At 47.0% G+C, this 16,230-nt stretch overlaps 1 protein-coding gene across 5 annotated transcripts in view; it reads left to right on the top strand.

The window, feature by feature from the left end:
* The window catches only part of BDNF (brain derived neurotrophic factor), a 40,716-nt gene that overhangs the window by 16,902 nt on the left and 7,584 nt on the right, over positions 1-16,230 (top strand). Inside the window, exon 1 of one of the 5 annotated variants that reach the window (XM_077179519.1) lies at positions 699-1,510. The exons of 2 other annotated variants lie outside the window; for them this stretch is intronic. Coding sequence is in view for 2 of the 3 variants with exons in the window: in XM_077179517.1 (XP_077035632.1) it covers positions 10,407-10,418 (12 nt within the window). In the remaining variant the exon portion in view is untranslated. Of the gene's footprint in view, positions 1-698; positions 1,511-2,080; positions 2,392-9,204; positions 10,419-16,230 lie in introns of those variants that run through there. 2 more of the 5 variants (XM_077179518.1, XM_077179517.1) reach the window with 2 other exon arrangements.

Below are 16,230 nucleotides of genomic sequence, written 5' to 3'. Positions count from 1 at the left end.
TTAAGTTCTTAAAGCTGCAAAGGTTATTAACCACCAGGAATCTTTCTTTTAATATATATTAAAAGCTGGATTTATATGGAAGGCCTTAGGTGTACTCGAATTTCAAACACCTGGGTTATTTTCTTTACTTTACTGATAAATGCAGGTGTTTCATAGCAAAAGCACACAGGCAATCAGACTGTCTGAGGGCAGCAATGAGTTGCACACATTTCTCCTAGGATAAATAAATTTTCACAAGTGCATGGAGTGAATGGGCCCTTGGCATTAATTGCAAATTAGATGGCAGTCAGGCTTTGAGGCGTAGGAAAAAAATACGCGTTTTAACCAATTCGTGAAAGAGTTGTGCTAGCTTCTCCTGAAAATCAGCTGTTTCCAATTTTGCCTGGGAGGGAAGAGGGAAGGGAAGAGGCGAGGCTGCCGGAGCCCATGCCAGGCAGGGGGTGAAGGCAGCTCCCCTCGCACGGCACGGCACGGCACGGCACGGTTCGCTCCAGCCGGCGGCACACGCGTGCGCTCCCGCTCGCCGCGGCCAGCCCAGCCCAGCCCGGAGCGTGCCATCCCTCTGTCTTTACCGAGATCAAATGGAGCCGGTCAATCAGGGGATACCATGATTGCCTCCGCCATTCAATTTCCACTATCAATAATTTACTGTGCTCGCTGCACGCGCGGGAGGAGGAGGAGGAGGAGGAGGAGATGGCCAAACAGATTTTTGTCAGGGGGTACAGGATGCTCCCCGCGGGCGGCCGGCCGGGCAGAGCCGAGCCGCCCGTTCCGCCCGACATCCCCGGGCTCCGCGCTCGGCCCCGGCTCCGCCGGCGGGCGCTGATGCGACGGGCGGCCCCGCTGTCGGTCCCGGTGCCGGTGCCGGTCCCATCCCGGTCCCGGGCTGGGCAGAACCGCCTCGGGACCGCCGGGACTGAGCTCCCGCTGGGCGCCTGCAGAAAGTCACCGGTGTAACGTTACCTGGGGCGCTCATTAATAAGCAATGCCTGTTATTATCTTGATTGCATTCTTAATAGGCGAACTACGGAGAGGTCAGCGCGGGAGCGATATTTAAATGGATTGGGCTTGCTTAATACCCGGCGGAGTAAACCAATATCCCGCCGCGGGCGGACCGGCACCCCCCCGCCCCGCTCCCCGCTCGGGAAGCGCCGGGGGAGCGGAGCGGAGCGGGGCCGGGCGGGCGGGGCGGGGGCGGTGGCGGGGCCGGGAGGCGGTGCGGAGACTCGGAGCGGGGCAGCGCGGTGCCTACGGCCGCCGCAGCCGCCGGCCGGGGGCGAAGCCGCTCGGCGAGGAGAAGGCGGCGGGGCTGGGCCGGGAGGCTCCGGCGGAGCGGCGGGAGTGTGGGATCCGGCCGCGCTGCCCTCCCGCCCCTCATAAAGCTTTGATGAGACACTTGAGACGCCGCCTGTGTTGTCGAGGCGGCGGGAGGCGGTCGGTGGGACTGGGCGCCCGGGAGAGGATGTGACTTCCCGGAGGGGACCCGGACAGGCTTTGTGTGGACGACAAGGTACGCGGCGCCCCGCCGGGAAACTTAAGGGGCCGGGAGCAGGGGGCGCGGGCGGCCGCGGAGCCGGGCGGGCGCCGGCCGGCGACAGGCGTCGGGGAGCGGTAAGGGCGGGCGAGGGCCGGCGCGCCTTGCGCCCCTTTGTTCCCGCACCTGTCGGTGCGGCCGGTGCCCGGCGGGGCTTTTGCCGGGGCGGGCGGGAGCGGGAGCGCGCTGCCGGCGGCGCGGGGCCGGCGGAGCGCGGGGCCCGGCGGCGCTTCCCCGACGGCGGCGGGCGCCCGGCGCGGGGCGCGGCGGGGCCCCTCGGGCGGCGGGGCGCGCCCCCTGGCGGCGGGCGCGCGGCGGGGCGGCGGCCCGGCCTCCTCCCTCCGTGCACGGCGGCGGCGGCGGCGGGGCCCGGCCGTGACGGGGCAGCGGCGGGGCTGGGGGGAGGCAGCGGCGGCGGCGGAGCCGTGACGGGGGAGCGGCGGGGCCCGGCCGTGGGGCGGCAGCAGCGGCCGCGGCGGGGCGCGGCTGTGGGGCCGGAGCGGCGGGGCCCGGCCGTGGGGCGGGCGGCGCGGAGCAGCCGGGGTGTGGGGAGGGCCGGGCGCCGTCAGGGAGGGGCGCGATGCACTTGTTGAAGCTGGACCGTCGCTGGAATGTGAAGCATGCCCGGCACCGTCTCCGGGAGCCGGTGCCGCGGGCGCCCGCTCCTCCGGCCGTCCCGGTGCAGCACCGCGGGCAGCCCCGGTGCCCCGGCAGCGAGGGGAAGGCAGGGCGGCGCACGGAGCCGCCGGAGGTGTCGGGGCTCGGCAAGGAGCGGCGACTGGCCTCGACCCACCGGCTGTGGATTCGTATCGGGGTCAGACACGCCCGCACCCAGGAAAAAAACCTGGGCTTAAATGGTAAATTTGTTCGGAAGAGGTTTAATTAATACTTCGGGAACTTTGGGCTGTCCCATAGATTTATTCTTTTTTTCCCCCTAGGATTAAAAGCGTGAGGTGTCCAAGCTGTGGGCCACGCTTGCTTTGCTTGGTTGTTTTTAAGAGGTGCTGTTGGTGTTTTGGTTTGTACATTCCAGTTAAGATCTGTCCTTTTCCTCTCAGTTTATTGTAGTTTGCTCTTCTGAGGTTATGCAAGATCAATAGTCATTACTTATTTATGTTTCTAGTAACACAGTTCTAATGAATGCAAAGAATCTATCCTGGCAATACATTTTTCTTCAGCCAGTATTTCTGTAATCTTTAATTCATGGTGATAAATAGATAAAATGAATTTCCTTGGTTGTCTGTAGATACGAGCTAAGGGCTGGATAATGAGCCGCCTGCTTGTGGGCAGGGGGAACTTCCACAGCACCAAGTTTTTAATGGCTTTTTGGTCACAAAAGTGAGGACTTCGCTCTGTTGACACGAGTGGCCGTCCTAAGTAAGAAGATCATCATCTTGCCCGCTCTTTTGTGTTGGGTAGCGTGTTTGTGTCAGTCGTGGGCTCTGCTTCCAAAGCTGCTCTCTGCCTGCAAGCCCTCAGGTGAGAGCTGCAGCCCAGCGGTGGCCCAGGGTTGGTGTGGGGATGGGAGGACGTCAGCAGAGGGGATGCTCTTGGCGTCAGGCTCGCTGCGGATCCCGTAGTTTGGCGTGTGAGAGGAGGCAGCAGCTGCCGGGGGATGCTGCGGCTTCCTGTGAGCGGAGTTGCAGGGCACTGCCTGTGTAAACAGAGCCGGGGAAGGGAGAAGACAGGCAGTGATGTTCTGCAGGAACGAGTGCCGTCCCTCACCTGGGTCTCAGAGCAAAGCGGCGCCTCTGTTTCAACTCTAACATATCTATTTTCTGCTGTAGTACTACCACTAATGTTCAGCTTCACTGAAGCTTGTCTGGGAAAACCCATTTGTAAGCAGTGTGCCTTCTGTTCGTGCTGCAAGTGCTCTCTGCTTTCCGGAACTGCAGGGTAGATCCTGTTGTTATGTGGCTGTGAAATCAGGGTAAACCAGGTCAGAAAGATGAAGAGCATTTCATCTGAATAAATCCAGATATAATGGTGGAGGAAGATGGGAAAGGACTTTTATCTTGGACAGAGCAGGACTAAACTGAAAAAAAGTGTAACTTCAAGCTGTTAAGCAGCAAGGCATTATGTTGTAACAGTAGTGCTTGGGAAGTACTGCAATATGCTGAAATACTACAGAATGTAGTGCACAGATGCAAAGGTTTTTAAAGGCTCGTTAATATGTGAAAAAAATATAGGGGAAAATAAGGTTCTGTGCTTTTGCTTAAAAGCTTTGTATACATGATAGTGCTGAGCTGAAAGTGGCTGCACTTAAAAAGTGCTTGCAGTAGCTGAAGCATTTGTGCAACTCTGCTGTTGCTGTAAGGAAAACACAGAAGCTGTACATTTTGCTCAGATAAGAATTCTCTCAGGGGGTGCACGTATAAAAGCAGGTCACAAGAAACCTGGAATAAGGAGACCCTCTCAACCCTCCCATGGGTAACCACTGCTTGAAGAGGAGAAACAAGTCACTCCACTGAGTGATTTGTGCAATAAGTATGGTCCTATTTAAAAAAAGAGAAAAAAAAAAAAAGGTATTTATCATACCTGCCTTCCTGGTTTGTATAAAAGGCTGAGAAGTTCTTCTAAGAATGTGCCCCGTGCCTACACTAGAAATCTCACATGAGGCATTGTGTGAATTGTTGGAGGCTCTACTAGAGAAGGATATGTGCTTTTAATAGGTTAATTGCCAACTTGTCTTGACCTGTTTTCAAGCATATGTTGTGAGCACTTGGTTTCTTCTAAATAGCTGAAATGCTGCTTAATTGGGAAACTCTCAATCATTTCTTAAATCAGTTCATACACTGGCATTCTTGGTAATCCTTAGTTGTAAACACCCTTTAAAAGGAAGCTTTTAAAGGCACTGAAGCTGAGCTGGTTTTGTGTGTTGCTGAAGTGAACTGTTAACCAATCACCCACTGTCTCCAGTCCCAGCAGGGAGGGCTCTGTAGCAGCCCTTGGATGCTGTGATAGCCCATGAGGAAGCAGCACAGGTGTGCACTGGGTGAACTGCCTGGTACCCGAGTTGGGATGGGGCTGGTAGGCTGTGTCCCTCTCTGTCAGCTCACAAACCTTACTTTGTTCCCTTATCCATCTACCATTCACTCTTACCTTTGGCTGCAGGCTCCTTGAGGCACAGATATTCTTGCCTGTCTGCTCTTTCTGGTACCCAACAAGAACTCACCAATGCTCTTGTAATACAAACAATAAATAACAGATTTTGCTGTGCAACTCTGCCGTGGCACCTTAAACTTGCCTGTTACCAGTTCCAGGTGCTGAGCAGTCCAGGGAGGAACACTGTTTGCAGGAGTTATCCACGTGGAACGGGGCAAAGAGTCTCATGTGTGAAGTGTAGGTGATCTGTAGGGTCAGCCTCAGCCTTTTCTCCTTCCCAGCATTCAGGAGCTCACTGTCAGGCAGCTGTGGACTGGTGGAGTTCAGCTGCTGCGCCCAACAGCGACAGTGAACACAAAACTGTCTGGAATACTGGAACTGCCGTGGGCACGACTGACCAGGCAACAGTCTTACCAAAAATTAAGAAAAGCCAACCTCATCTCAGGTATCAATGTCTGCCCTTTATAACCAGTGAGCAGAGCGTGGCTGGGCTGGTACTGACCTGATGTGACTGCAATTCTCGGTAACGCTGATACCAGGGGTACTGGAATGTCTCCTCACAGCATCATTTAGGCACCATGAAGAGATCCAGCTGTCTAAAGATGAGTACCATGCCCAACCAGAGGAAGCAAAAGGAAACTTCATTTAGTGATTTTTTTCATGCCCTGCCGACAGCTGCCATGAGGCCGTAGCAGTTGTATACTTTCCTTGGTAAGAATATTGTATTTTTCAGAGAAGTCATTTTCTGAAACCAGTTAATTAGGACAGTTATTTCTGGCCGTGGCATTTGTAGAGAACAGAAGGCACGATTGTTCTTATATTTGTTTCTCTGAGTCCTTTGATCGACTAGAAGCTCTCAATGCTTTACGCTATAAATTACCTCAATCCTTTGGCAGTTCAGTTCTTTTCTTGTGTACTTGGTTAGGAAAATGCAGAAATCCTTGTGACTCAGCTACAGACTACTATAAATTATGAAGAAATGGGGGAGGGGGTCACATTTCACGTTGGGAAAGGCAATTCTAGGAGGATGGAAGGATACTGGTTGCTAAATTTGAGATAAGCATCTTACAGTATCTCAAAATCTGAGCAGCTGCTGCCACCTAGAGATGCACGAACCACACAGGGTGCTCGGGCTGCCTCTGGCAAGGGAGCTTGCACCTTGAAAATGAGTCCATAATCCCAGTCCTTACTCCACAGTGTAGATTTAGTGTATGAGTGCAGACTTTTTTAGCCCTGTAATTGATGATCACCTGTGAATCCTGTTCTAGTGATGCAGATAACTGAGTTTCACACAGTCTTCCTTGTGTGCCTTAAGTAGGTAAGCAAAGAAGCATCACTTTCAGTAAAGCATTTGCTGATTTAATTTAGACTGCACCTAAAGAAGTATTTGCAAGTCAAATTTATAAGGGTTCGGTGCAGCTGCTGCTGGGGCTCCACAGTCTTTGTAAAGCTTACACCAGTAATGTGCAGTGTAGAATTAGGATTTAAGGATTTGAGTTCAGTTGAAGGTTGGTTTGTTCCCTATCCCATCTTTGAAGTCTACTTGTTGGGGACTGTCCTTTAGCATATATTTGCTGGAATAGAAAAAAAGTGATTTCCCCAAATGTATGAACTCAGCAGCCTTTAGACTGCTTTCACTAGACTGAGAATTTTCTCAATTTAAAAGTTAAGTATCAAAGTTAAGTTGAATATGTAGTTATTTATTACTATCTCAAATCTAACAACATGGAATGCACTAGTATCTGCTCCTTGTTTTTTTGTTTTGTACATCAAATTGCTATAGCAGTTTCTTCCTCTGCATTTGAGAGAAAAGCTGTGTTCCCTACTTAACTTGTTTCCTAATTACAGAGGGAAACAATGAGCCTTTTTTACCCCCTGAACTCCTAATCTCATGTTCAGTTATTTCTGTTTGACTCTTAGAGACACAGTATGTTTTGGAGCTTTTATAACTGCTAGCTCTCAGCTATCAAATGCCTCCTGGAATAAGCAAACCAACGTAATTAAACCTGGAGCTGATGAAATCATCTCACAGAGCCCCAAAAATGTGACCCACTACTTAATTGCATGTACTGTGTTACTTCCCAGGTGATGATTTTTTACATTTCTTAAGATATTTGAAGTCTGTCAGTGGGACTGGGATAGGAGCTTAATCCAAAACTTCTGAGGGAACAGAATTCTCCTGTGGGAAACTGTGATGCAGGGATATTTGCCACGAGTCAGGAGGCAACTGCAAACTGCTTATGACACATCAGGGTGCGTGAGAGTTGTAATAGCAAACTAGAGTTTGGAAAACTGTTCTTGGCTCACTGGAGTTCCACATCAGCCTCAACCTTTCCGGTATGTGCACCGAGTTACGAGTAGGCTTTGCATGAATGCAGGAGGAATCTGGGAAAAAATGGAACTAGGCAAAACCTTGAGCAAAATGCTGTTCTGTGCTCTTTATTAATTCAGCATGTAAAAGACTCAACCCAGAATCCTCTACTATATAGCTTTTAAAAGTGAGTTAAGCTTAATCTTATGAGCATATTGTGCCTTATCTAATGTGATCTAAATCCTGGGGTTTTTTTTAAACTGCTCCTGGAGAAATGCTGTTTCATCTCGATCAAGAAATTAAAGGTTCTGATCTCTGGATTCCTTAGTCATTCACTTTTTAAGCCATTCACTTTTTAAGCTTGGTGCAACATCTTGTATTCATATGGTTTAGTTTATCCATCTTTACACTGGCCATGGTGCTCTTTTAGAGCATTCAGTACATGATACACTGAGAAGAAAAGAAATGTAAACTTTGTTGAAAAGCTGGGTTAGTAAAGCCAACCTCTCCCCTTAGTCACGGCTCTCAGTGCAGCCCAGGAGTGTTGTGGGCACACAGTTTGTGGTGATTGGGAGTGGGGCTGTGGCCCAGCCTCATCCCCAGTGGCTCCAGCTGTGCAGGACAGGTGAGCAGCACTGACAGCAATGAGCCATGGGGTGCCCAGGGGTGCTGAGCAATCCCCAAAGGGAGCAGAGGGCACACAGGTGGAATCCATGCAGGATCAAGAGTATAAAAGGTTGTACTGAGGAACAATAAAGAGCAGATGGCTGAGGCCTTCTTTGCTGTTGGTTGTGGCTCCACTGTGTTTCCAACACAGAGGTGTGTGGATGCTGTTGGGATGAGTGACAGGACTTGTTTTGAAGTATTTCTAGGTAATTCTGCCTGCTGGCTGCCTCCATTAAGACTTGGATCTTCTCTTGCTATTTACATTCCTTCTGAGTTGATAATCCAGTTTGACTGAGCCATAAATGCTGAGAGAGAAATGCTGTTTGATAGAATTTGTACTGAGAAAGCCAGTGTGAGGAGGAAGCAAATTCAATAACAAGTTGGAGCTGGCAAGAGTGATTTAACCAGAACCTGTGCCAGGAAACTGTGGTGAACTATGAATGTCCTTCTGAACACCATGACCACCCTTTAGCTTTCTGATGGGTTGAACCACCACTAGAAATAAACACATCTGAAGTTCTGCATTTTTGCTTTTCCAGATACAAACACTACCATTTATGTCAATGTCATGGCTTTTTTGTTGTTGTTGTCAGCTTATGTCTTGTAGACTGGTGAAGGATTGTTTTTGTTTTATGGGAGGCAAAAAGGGATGCTTCACATTTCATTACAGCCACAGAGTATTTACTGGGGTGGCATTGGCAAATGGATGCCAGTGAAATGGTGCAAAGAGAAGAAGCAGGTGCTTCTTTACAACTTCCACAGACATAGAGAGTTTTTGACTAGCAAGAGATGTCTGGAAATGAGCTTTCCCCTTAAAGGCTAATGATTGGCACATGAATTTAAAACAAAGAATGAAGCTGCCTTCATTGAAAGACTCATTTTAGTCCTTTGTCTGTCTTGATTTTGCACTAATGATAAATTTCTGCTGTCCCCTGTGCAAAACTTCTTTGCCATTGCAATTGCAAAAGTGGGAGCACTGTCACCAATGAACAAGATTGTTGCAAAAGAATGAGTGAATTCCACATGCCTCCGTTAAAAAAAACAGAAATAATGTTTAAGAATAAGTTAGTTATACATCTAAGCCTCCAAGAAATCTATCTTTGAGAGTGACAAACCTGTAGGCAACATCTTGAAGTCCATAAACTTCAAGCATGGAGTCATACCACCTATTTCCTAATCAATTTTGTCCAACTTGGAAATGGTTGTATATTTTTATCCTGCTCTGATTCCTGTTACAGAATTTACAGACTCTTTTGCTTGGAAATACTGTAAATCATTTTCCCTGCCTTTAGCTAATGGAAGGACAGGTATGCAGTGAGACTAGAAAACACAATAAATAACTTCCATGTCTACTTTGAATTAAACACTTTAGAGCAAGTCTTCAGTTGCAAAGCACCACCAGACAGACCTTTTAGTATTCAAATTGTGCTCACTAGAAAATGGCTGCAGGGGAACTGCTGATATTCTGCATATTTTGTAATTTGTCATGATCAGGCGTACGTGAAAACATGACCTGTAGTTTTTTTAAGGACAGCATTGAGCCATTGGTATTTTAACATATAAAGCTGGATCTGTGGATGTGCATTGGGGATGAAGGTAACTGAAACTCAGTCATCTTTTTTCCTTTTAGTGCTTTGATGATGATGGTGCTGCTACCTCTATTACAAGTAGGCATAACCTTGCTGTTCTCCATTTTATCTAAATTAAGGATGACCCTTCTCCTTGCAAAGCTGCCTGGCTTGTGTTTGTAGGGCTGGTAAATACTTGCTTGTGCAGTAGTACTTCTTTATGGGAATTGGTCTTCCCTAAATTTCATTGCAAGTTTGCTGCAGGTAAAAGCAGTCTCTGGTCTGGATGAGACAGGAACTTGTGTTGCATTTCAAATCTAACTTAGAGGTTTTAATGGTGAAGAATATTTGTATTTTAAGACTATTTTTGTTTTCCTTGTTGCTCTTTGTTATGTAGTGCTTGAGCCCACAAATTGGAAGCATGAGGCTAAAGGCTGAAAAATGCAAGCAGAAACAAAAAGCCATATGGCAATAGCAGGAGTTTCTGCCACCCCACCTTAGGCTCGTGACAACATGCCCTAGAGTTAACCTACAGTCAGGAGCTAATAATGACACAGATGGAAGTGAGCTAGCATATGTACTCCAAGTAATACCCCTCAGGTTTTAATCAGCATCTTTCTGTGTCAGGCATCTAAATTGCCGTGGAGAGATTAGCAAAATATGCCTGTGGTACGCATGGTAAAGGCAGCTTTGTGTAGTGGCTGAATTGAGGGGTTGTGAGCAGGAGCTCCCCTGTTCTCCTCTGGTTCAGCGGTGACTTGCTGCAATCTGGGGTAAAATGTTTAAAATACTTGTGGGCTTTAGGCTGCCCAGAGGGGAAACACCGTTTCTGATGCGGTTCCTTCTCACCTAAGGATGTTGGGATTCAGTGTTTGCAAAGCACTTTGGAGGCTTTGATAGCACGTTCTCCAAACAGTGTTGTACAATTGGAGAGTCACAACAGCTTAAGTACCAGATTTCTTAGCTTTGGCAACCTCTTTTCCTCTCTGTAACTACTAATTATCTCTTGTGTGACATTTTTGCTTTTGATTTGAATAGGACGGTGACTTTTACAGCTTTTCTGTTATGTTGTGGAGATGTTTGGGAGAGCGAGAATACTTGGCTGTTTCCAAGACTAATTGTGTAATTTGATGTTTCTTGCTTTAACTTTCTCTTTCCTCCCCCACCCCCAGCTATTAGAAGAGAAGCTGTCCTTCCCTGCAGCATAGTGGGATCTGCTTACATGAAGGGACAGGTATTGAAGTTTTTCTAGAGACATGTTTATTTAAAGACTGAAATCTCATATACAAACCTACCCTTTGGAGCTTAAGGGCTCTTACAGTGAGAACAGTGCTTTGCTGGCAGCAAAGCCACTTTGTTCAGTGGGGGGTTGTGCATGAAATGGGACACCCAAGTGAGAGGAACATTAGGTGGTGTTGGGCTGGATTTTGCATACTTCTCTTTATAGACATGTCCAGGCTGTTTATGTGCTTATATCAGTGAGGGAAGAGAAGAGCTAGCCTGCACACCTAGAAAGGCTTTTTCCTTTCTCTTTAAACTGTATTACCAAGTATCCATGTATCCCTCAGGAGTCCAGCTGCTTTGCTGGAACCTGTCACATTTTGTTCTGATACAGCTATTAGCTGTAGTTTAGGTTGTGACCCCATCTGATTTTCTGGCCACATAAATACTGGTCACCTTTGCAACTGATACAAGTCTATGAATGAAACACTGTGGATTTATACCAGGCAGGGACTGTGTCCACTAGAATTAGGTCCACTGGAACTTACTGCTTCAAGGAGCTTCCATAATTTTTGTGGATATAATTCCCCATGATGCCACAATCTGGTATGTCTAGTGGCAAGTATGAAAAGTCAGGAACCATGTAACCTCATTTTTAATTAGGAAAGGGAAGGTTCCAATGTCTGTGTAATTCACAGAAATCACAGTGTAACACTCCTTGGTGAAAGAAATTACACCATTATACAGCTGGGAGAATGCAGGGGTTGGATAAATTAATTTTTCCTGTAAGACTGCAGGGAGGGGCTTTTTTTTCCTATATGTTCCATTAAATGTTTGTACCTTGAGCAGTACAGCTAATGAAGATTGTTTTCAAACCCTTGCATCTTTGCCAGATGTACCCTCCTCACTCCTTCTAGGGATTCCAAACCCTTTCCCTCAGTGGAGCTTGTGAAATCAAAGGGAAAATACAGTGTACACTGGTGTTTGCCCAAGGATGGAGGAGGAGAAGAGCTTGTTTGGGTCACTCTCAGGTGCTGGCATGCTGGTTATACAGCATGACCCTGTGTATATCCCTCTGCTGAAGCTGGCTGAAGTTGGCCCCAGATTTTTAAAATAGATTAGGATAGAGTACCAGCCACAGGAACTGCAAAAGTCTTGTTTCAACGTGAAACCACTTAGAAGGTGAGGAAAAAAAGCTGAAAACTATAATGCTTTGAAATCTGTGGGAACCTGTATTGTCACTGTAAAATATCATTGGTGAAAGAGCACTTCTTGCCAAAGTGTTTCCAGTACAGTTATGTTAACATAGTGACATAATTTTCCTGTAGTGTTATCTCCCAAGATAAAGCTGTTGTCACAGCAAGACACAGGCAGGGCTGGCTGCCCAGTGCAGTGGATTCCCAATAAGCAAATCCTTCCATCCTTGTACAAGTCCTCGTTATTCTGTTAGCATTGATTGAGGTGAAATCTGCAAACCTACAGATTCCTCCTTCTGCTGTGGTTCTGCTCCATGTAACTTTGGACTTGAACACTGCCAGGAAGTGCTGTGGTACCTCAGAGTAAGCCTTTCTTCCTTGCCCTGTGTATGGAAATGATTTCCATGGGGATGCTGTGCTGACAGCTGGACTGAGCATGTGTCAAGAAAATCCACACACAAGGGCAGACAGCCAAAAGATGACTGAAACTCCACTAGCAAATGCAGGAGGACTGTTAATACCTGTCAGGGCTCTCACAACAAGCAGTTCTGGTTGCTGGTTCCTGCACATCACAGTGTACAGCTGCATTTCAAGTACTGGCTATGGCTAAAAGCGAGGCATTGTCTCACAGGGGTGCCACACACAGTCAGGGTCTCTGCAAAGGTAAGAGTCTTGCAACAAGCAGGAATAGCCCTTGCTATCCTCTCCTCACCCTGGTGAAAGCACTGCCTGCCCAAACCACTGGTAACTGCTCCATCTGATCATCATGCTTTTTAACCATTTCTTTTCCTTGGCAAATCTTCGCTTTCCTTCCTGTTGGGTGCCTAATGTTCTGTAGGTCCTAGGAAGCTGCCACCTGCAGCAGAACTGATGCCTGTGTGGGATGCTTCACATGCTGTTCAATAGTTTGTAGGCACTCTGAGATCCAAGCTCAACTGGTGCAGGAACTCCTGGGTTGTTCCAGGATGCTGGGCACATGTCACTGTTCAAGGGATCCAACTTGTGCTAGATTGCACAACATGGTCTGTTCTGTTCCTGCTTCTGGGTGCCAATTATCCTTGACTCCTCTGTGAGCTTCATGTGTGTACTTGGCAGAATAGCTTAGTCCTGTGATGATTCAGTGCAGTGTTTCATACCAAAGAGCCCTAGTGAAACAGAAGGCAAACTACAGATGCTGCTCAAAGGTCTGAGGTTCTGCCTTAATGCTCTTTTGCACACAGGTTGAATTAGCATTTTCTAAAGCTCTAGTGGCTATTGAAGCAAATGATTTCAGAGAACTGTAATTATCTGCCCCCACGGAGGGGGCATCTTGGCATAGAGTAATTACTTAATGGATTGGTTTCATGGGGGAGTGGGAGGGGAGTATGTACCCTATTCTATAGGTGAACCTTCCTTTCACAGAGATTGCTTTCATGTTACTTCTGAATGACCACAGTAATGGCCTGAACATACCTTGATGTATACTCTAAAGAGATAAATGCAGATTTCTGAAGTCAGTTTTGAAATTGGGGTTTGCTAACGCACAGGTTTTGGGCTTAGAGTATCATCCCTACTGTACAGTATTTGTGACATAGGAATAGAAGTGCAGCATGTTATTCTACCCATGGTACTCTGAAAAGCAGAAATAAACCTCTTGGTAGTGTTTTTATTTGTGGAGGACATTTCAGTGAATACCTTGGGATTTCAACGTGAAATTTTGGCCAAAAAATGTGGTGAAGCACACACAGAGGCTCCTTTGGGAGCTGAGTTTCTTTGATTACAGCTGGAATCACAGCTCCCCCGTGGTTTGAGTGCCCCAAGTGAGGTAGGCTGCATGAACAGCTCCAAAGGCAGTAAGTGTGTCACTGGATCAATCATCAGTTCCCATTGTCACAGCATTAGAAAAGTGCACATCTCTTCTAAAGATATCTCTCTGAAAATGTATGATACCATCTGTGAACCTGGTCTGTTTCTTCACTTGTGCTCACTGTCAAAACTCATCCTTCCTGTTTACTGGTATGGGCAGACTGGGTCTGAGTGTGTCCAACAGAGATCCTGCTGGGAGCCCCTCTCAGTCCTGCACTTAGCCAATTTAAATACAACTAGGTGTGTTTGCAATGAATCTGCTCTGCACTCAGTAAAGCAGCTGAATTCTCACTCAGTGAGTGTTTGAGGCCTGCTTGAGTGTCTAGGAAGGAAGGTATGAGCAAAGTCTGTAGGAAACTCTGATCCGTGGCTCTGTGAAGGATCAGGACTGTGATGTCATGGCATTATTACTTTGCCATTATTTTCTTTGGGTGCTTTCTCACCTCTGGTTGTCAGAAGCCGATTCCTGTATGTACTGAGGAGAAAGTCCAATAAAACCTTGGAACCCCACAAAAAATACCTTGTATTCCTTTAGACAGATGCATGCTTTTCCAGAGCCAATGTAGACATTGCTTGAATTTCTTTGGTCTCACAAGCTGTACCACAGACAATATTTAGCAACATACGATGAAAGTCAGTTTCTCATGCTAAAAGTTCTAGTTAAAGTTAACACTTATTGTAAATTTGCTTGCTGTTTATCTTGGACTTCAAAATACTTCACAGTTTCTGCTATCTCTGGCATTAAGACTAAGTAGATTTCATTACCTCAGGGAAAACCAACATGGGAATAAAAGTAAAATAGGTTTATTCTTCCTGACAAGAAGCACCAACTTAGAAGAATACAAATTGGATATGGTGTGCATGTATATGTATTGGGGGGTGGGTGCTTTATTTGCAGTAATAAAATGTAATTATATACTTTGCTGCATAAATAGCCTTGAGGATGAGTAGAGTGTGTCAGACATCCAGTTATGCATGTGATAAAGGTTAATACTATTTGTTCTCAGTACATTTAGTCTTTGCAAGTCATGTGCTGACATGCATCCTATTTTGATATCCGTTCACACACTCTGGTAATGATGCATAAAGCAGGAACTCATGCCTGTGGCATTCAGTAGGGTTTAGTAAATTGAACTTTTGTGTAAAGATCTTAGAAAATGGCAAGGCACAAAACGAATGTCACTTGCTGCTAATTTTATCTTCCTTTACGCACTCCTTTCTGGAGATTAAAGCATGAATCTATTCACTACTGAAAGTTATTTCAACTCACATGGCACATATTGGGATCCAGGAAAGGAAGGACATGTTCACAGCTATTCCTTAGGTCCCTCTGCTGGAAATATAACCTGTTAAGCTGGCAGATTTTTGCTTAAAAGACTTAAATTAATGAAATAATTAACTGATGAATCTTCATTAAATGCAAATACTGAAATAAATAGTACAGCAAGGTAATTGACTGCACATGTAAAGTAGCTGTAGCTAATTGACATGACCTTCATTTAATGAGCCTGCTTCCCATTAGTGGAGATGCCTGCCACAATTCCATGTCCTTACTCTAGCTGTAACTGTTGGACTTTATTGGGCTGTGAAGTAGGTCACATCTTCCCGAGATCCACTCCAGTGGGTGACCTCTTTTCATGGCTCCAGCTTCACTGTGCTGTGTGAAAGCAGAGGGGACATTCTTGAGGCCATGAGAAGGGATAGTGTTGCCAAAGCTGGTCTCAAATGTGATTTCTGATGGGCACACCTCATGTCCCGAGGGAGCAGCTTGAGGCTCTGGGGGAGGCTGCTGTGTATCTATGCTGTACATATTCATGGGTGTTCAGTGCCTGGGACAACAGCTGGACCAAGATCTCCTCTCCTAGAGAGGTCTGCAATCTTTGATGGCCTGAGGTGTGGCTGAACAGGAGCACAGAAGGGTTGCAGCCTTTACTTGTTGTTTCTAGAAGGTGTGGTGTAGAGACCTGACTCCTACACCTGAGAAGGGAGGGAAAATGAGTGATGTTGTAACATCAGTGATTTTTTTTTTTTTATTGTGTGTTTGTGGGTGCACATCTTTCTACAAGAAGTCATGGCTCTACTGTTAGTCTGGCATGCAGATGTGTTGATGCCCTCAGAACGTGCATTATCAGCCAGGTTGCTCCAGTGGTGAGGCCTCTGTGGGGAATAGTGAAATAGTGGCTCAGTCTGCCAGCATAGGCTCAGGCATGGATGTGCACAGAAATGCTGGGGCATCTCCATGCAAGGCCTCTCACTGCTGGCTGTGCCCAGTGATCAATACCTCTCCTGGTAGCAGCAGGCTGGGAAAATAGGAAAATAGTTTTCTCCCATGTTCCCAGCCCAGTTCCCCTTCCCCACGGGGTGGCACAGTGACTGGCTCATCATCAGAAGGATGTGCACAATATGTTCATGTCTGGGGTTTACAAGACACTTGAGGTAACAGGACAGGCACTATCTTTAGTCTTTGCAATATAGTGAAGGTTTGGTGGTTGGGGAACAGAGAGGAAAAGGACTGGAAGCTGCCATCCCAAGTATTCCAGTGACCTTATTGATGCTACATTGGGATAATAGTACTGCCTCATTAAGAAAGAGATGAACCATGCTGTTGTGGTTTGATGCTGGCTAAATGCCAGGCACCCAGGAAAAAACTCTTCAGCCATTCTCCTCTGCTACAGTTGAGCAGAGGAGGGGGAAAGGAAACCCAAAGGGGCTCATGAGTTGAGGTAAGGATTGGGAAGAAATACCTGAAGGGCAAAATAGGCTGAAAAATTAAAAGGTATTTTA

The sequence above is a fragment of the Agelaius phoeniceus genome, chromosome 6 (assembly GCF_051311805.1).
Source record: "Agelaius phoeniceus isolate bAgePho1 chromosome 6, bAgePho1.hap1, whole genome shotgun sequence".
Lineage (NCBI taxonomy): Eukaryota > Metazoa > Chordata > Aves > Passeriformes > Icteridae > Agelaius > Agelaius phoeniceus.
Note: the sequence above shows the minus strand (reverse complement) of the source record. Positions and strands in the feature narration are given on the sequence as shown.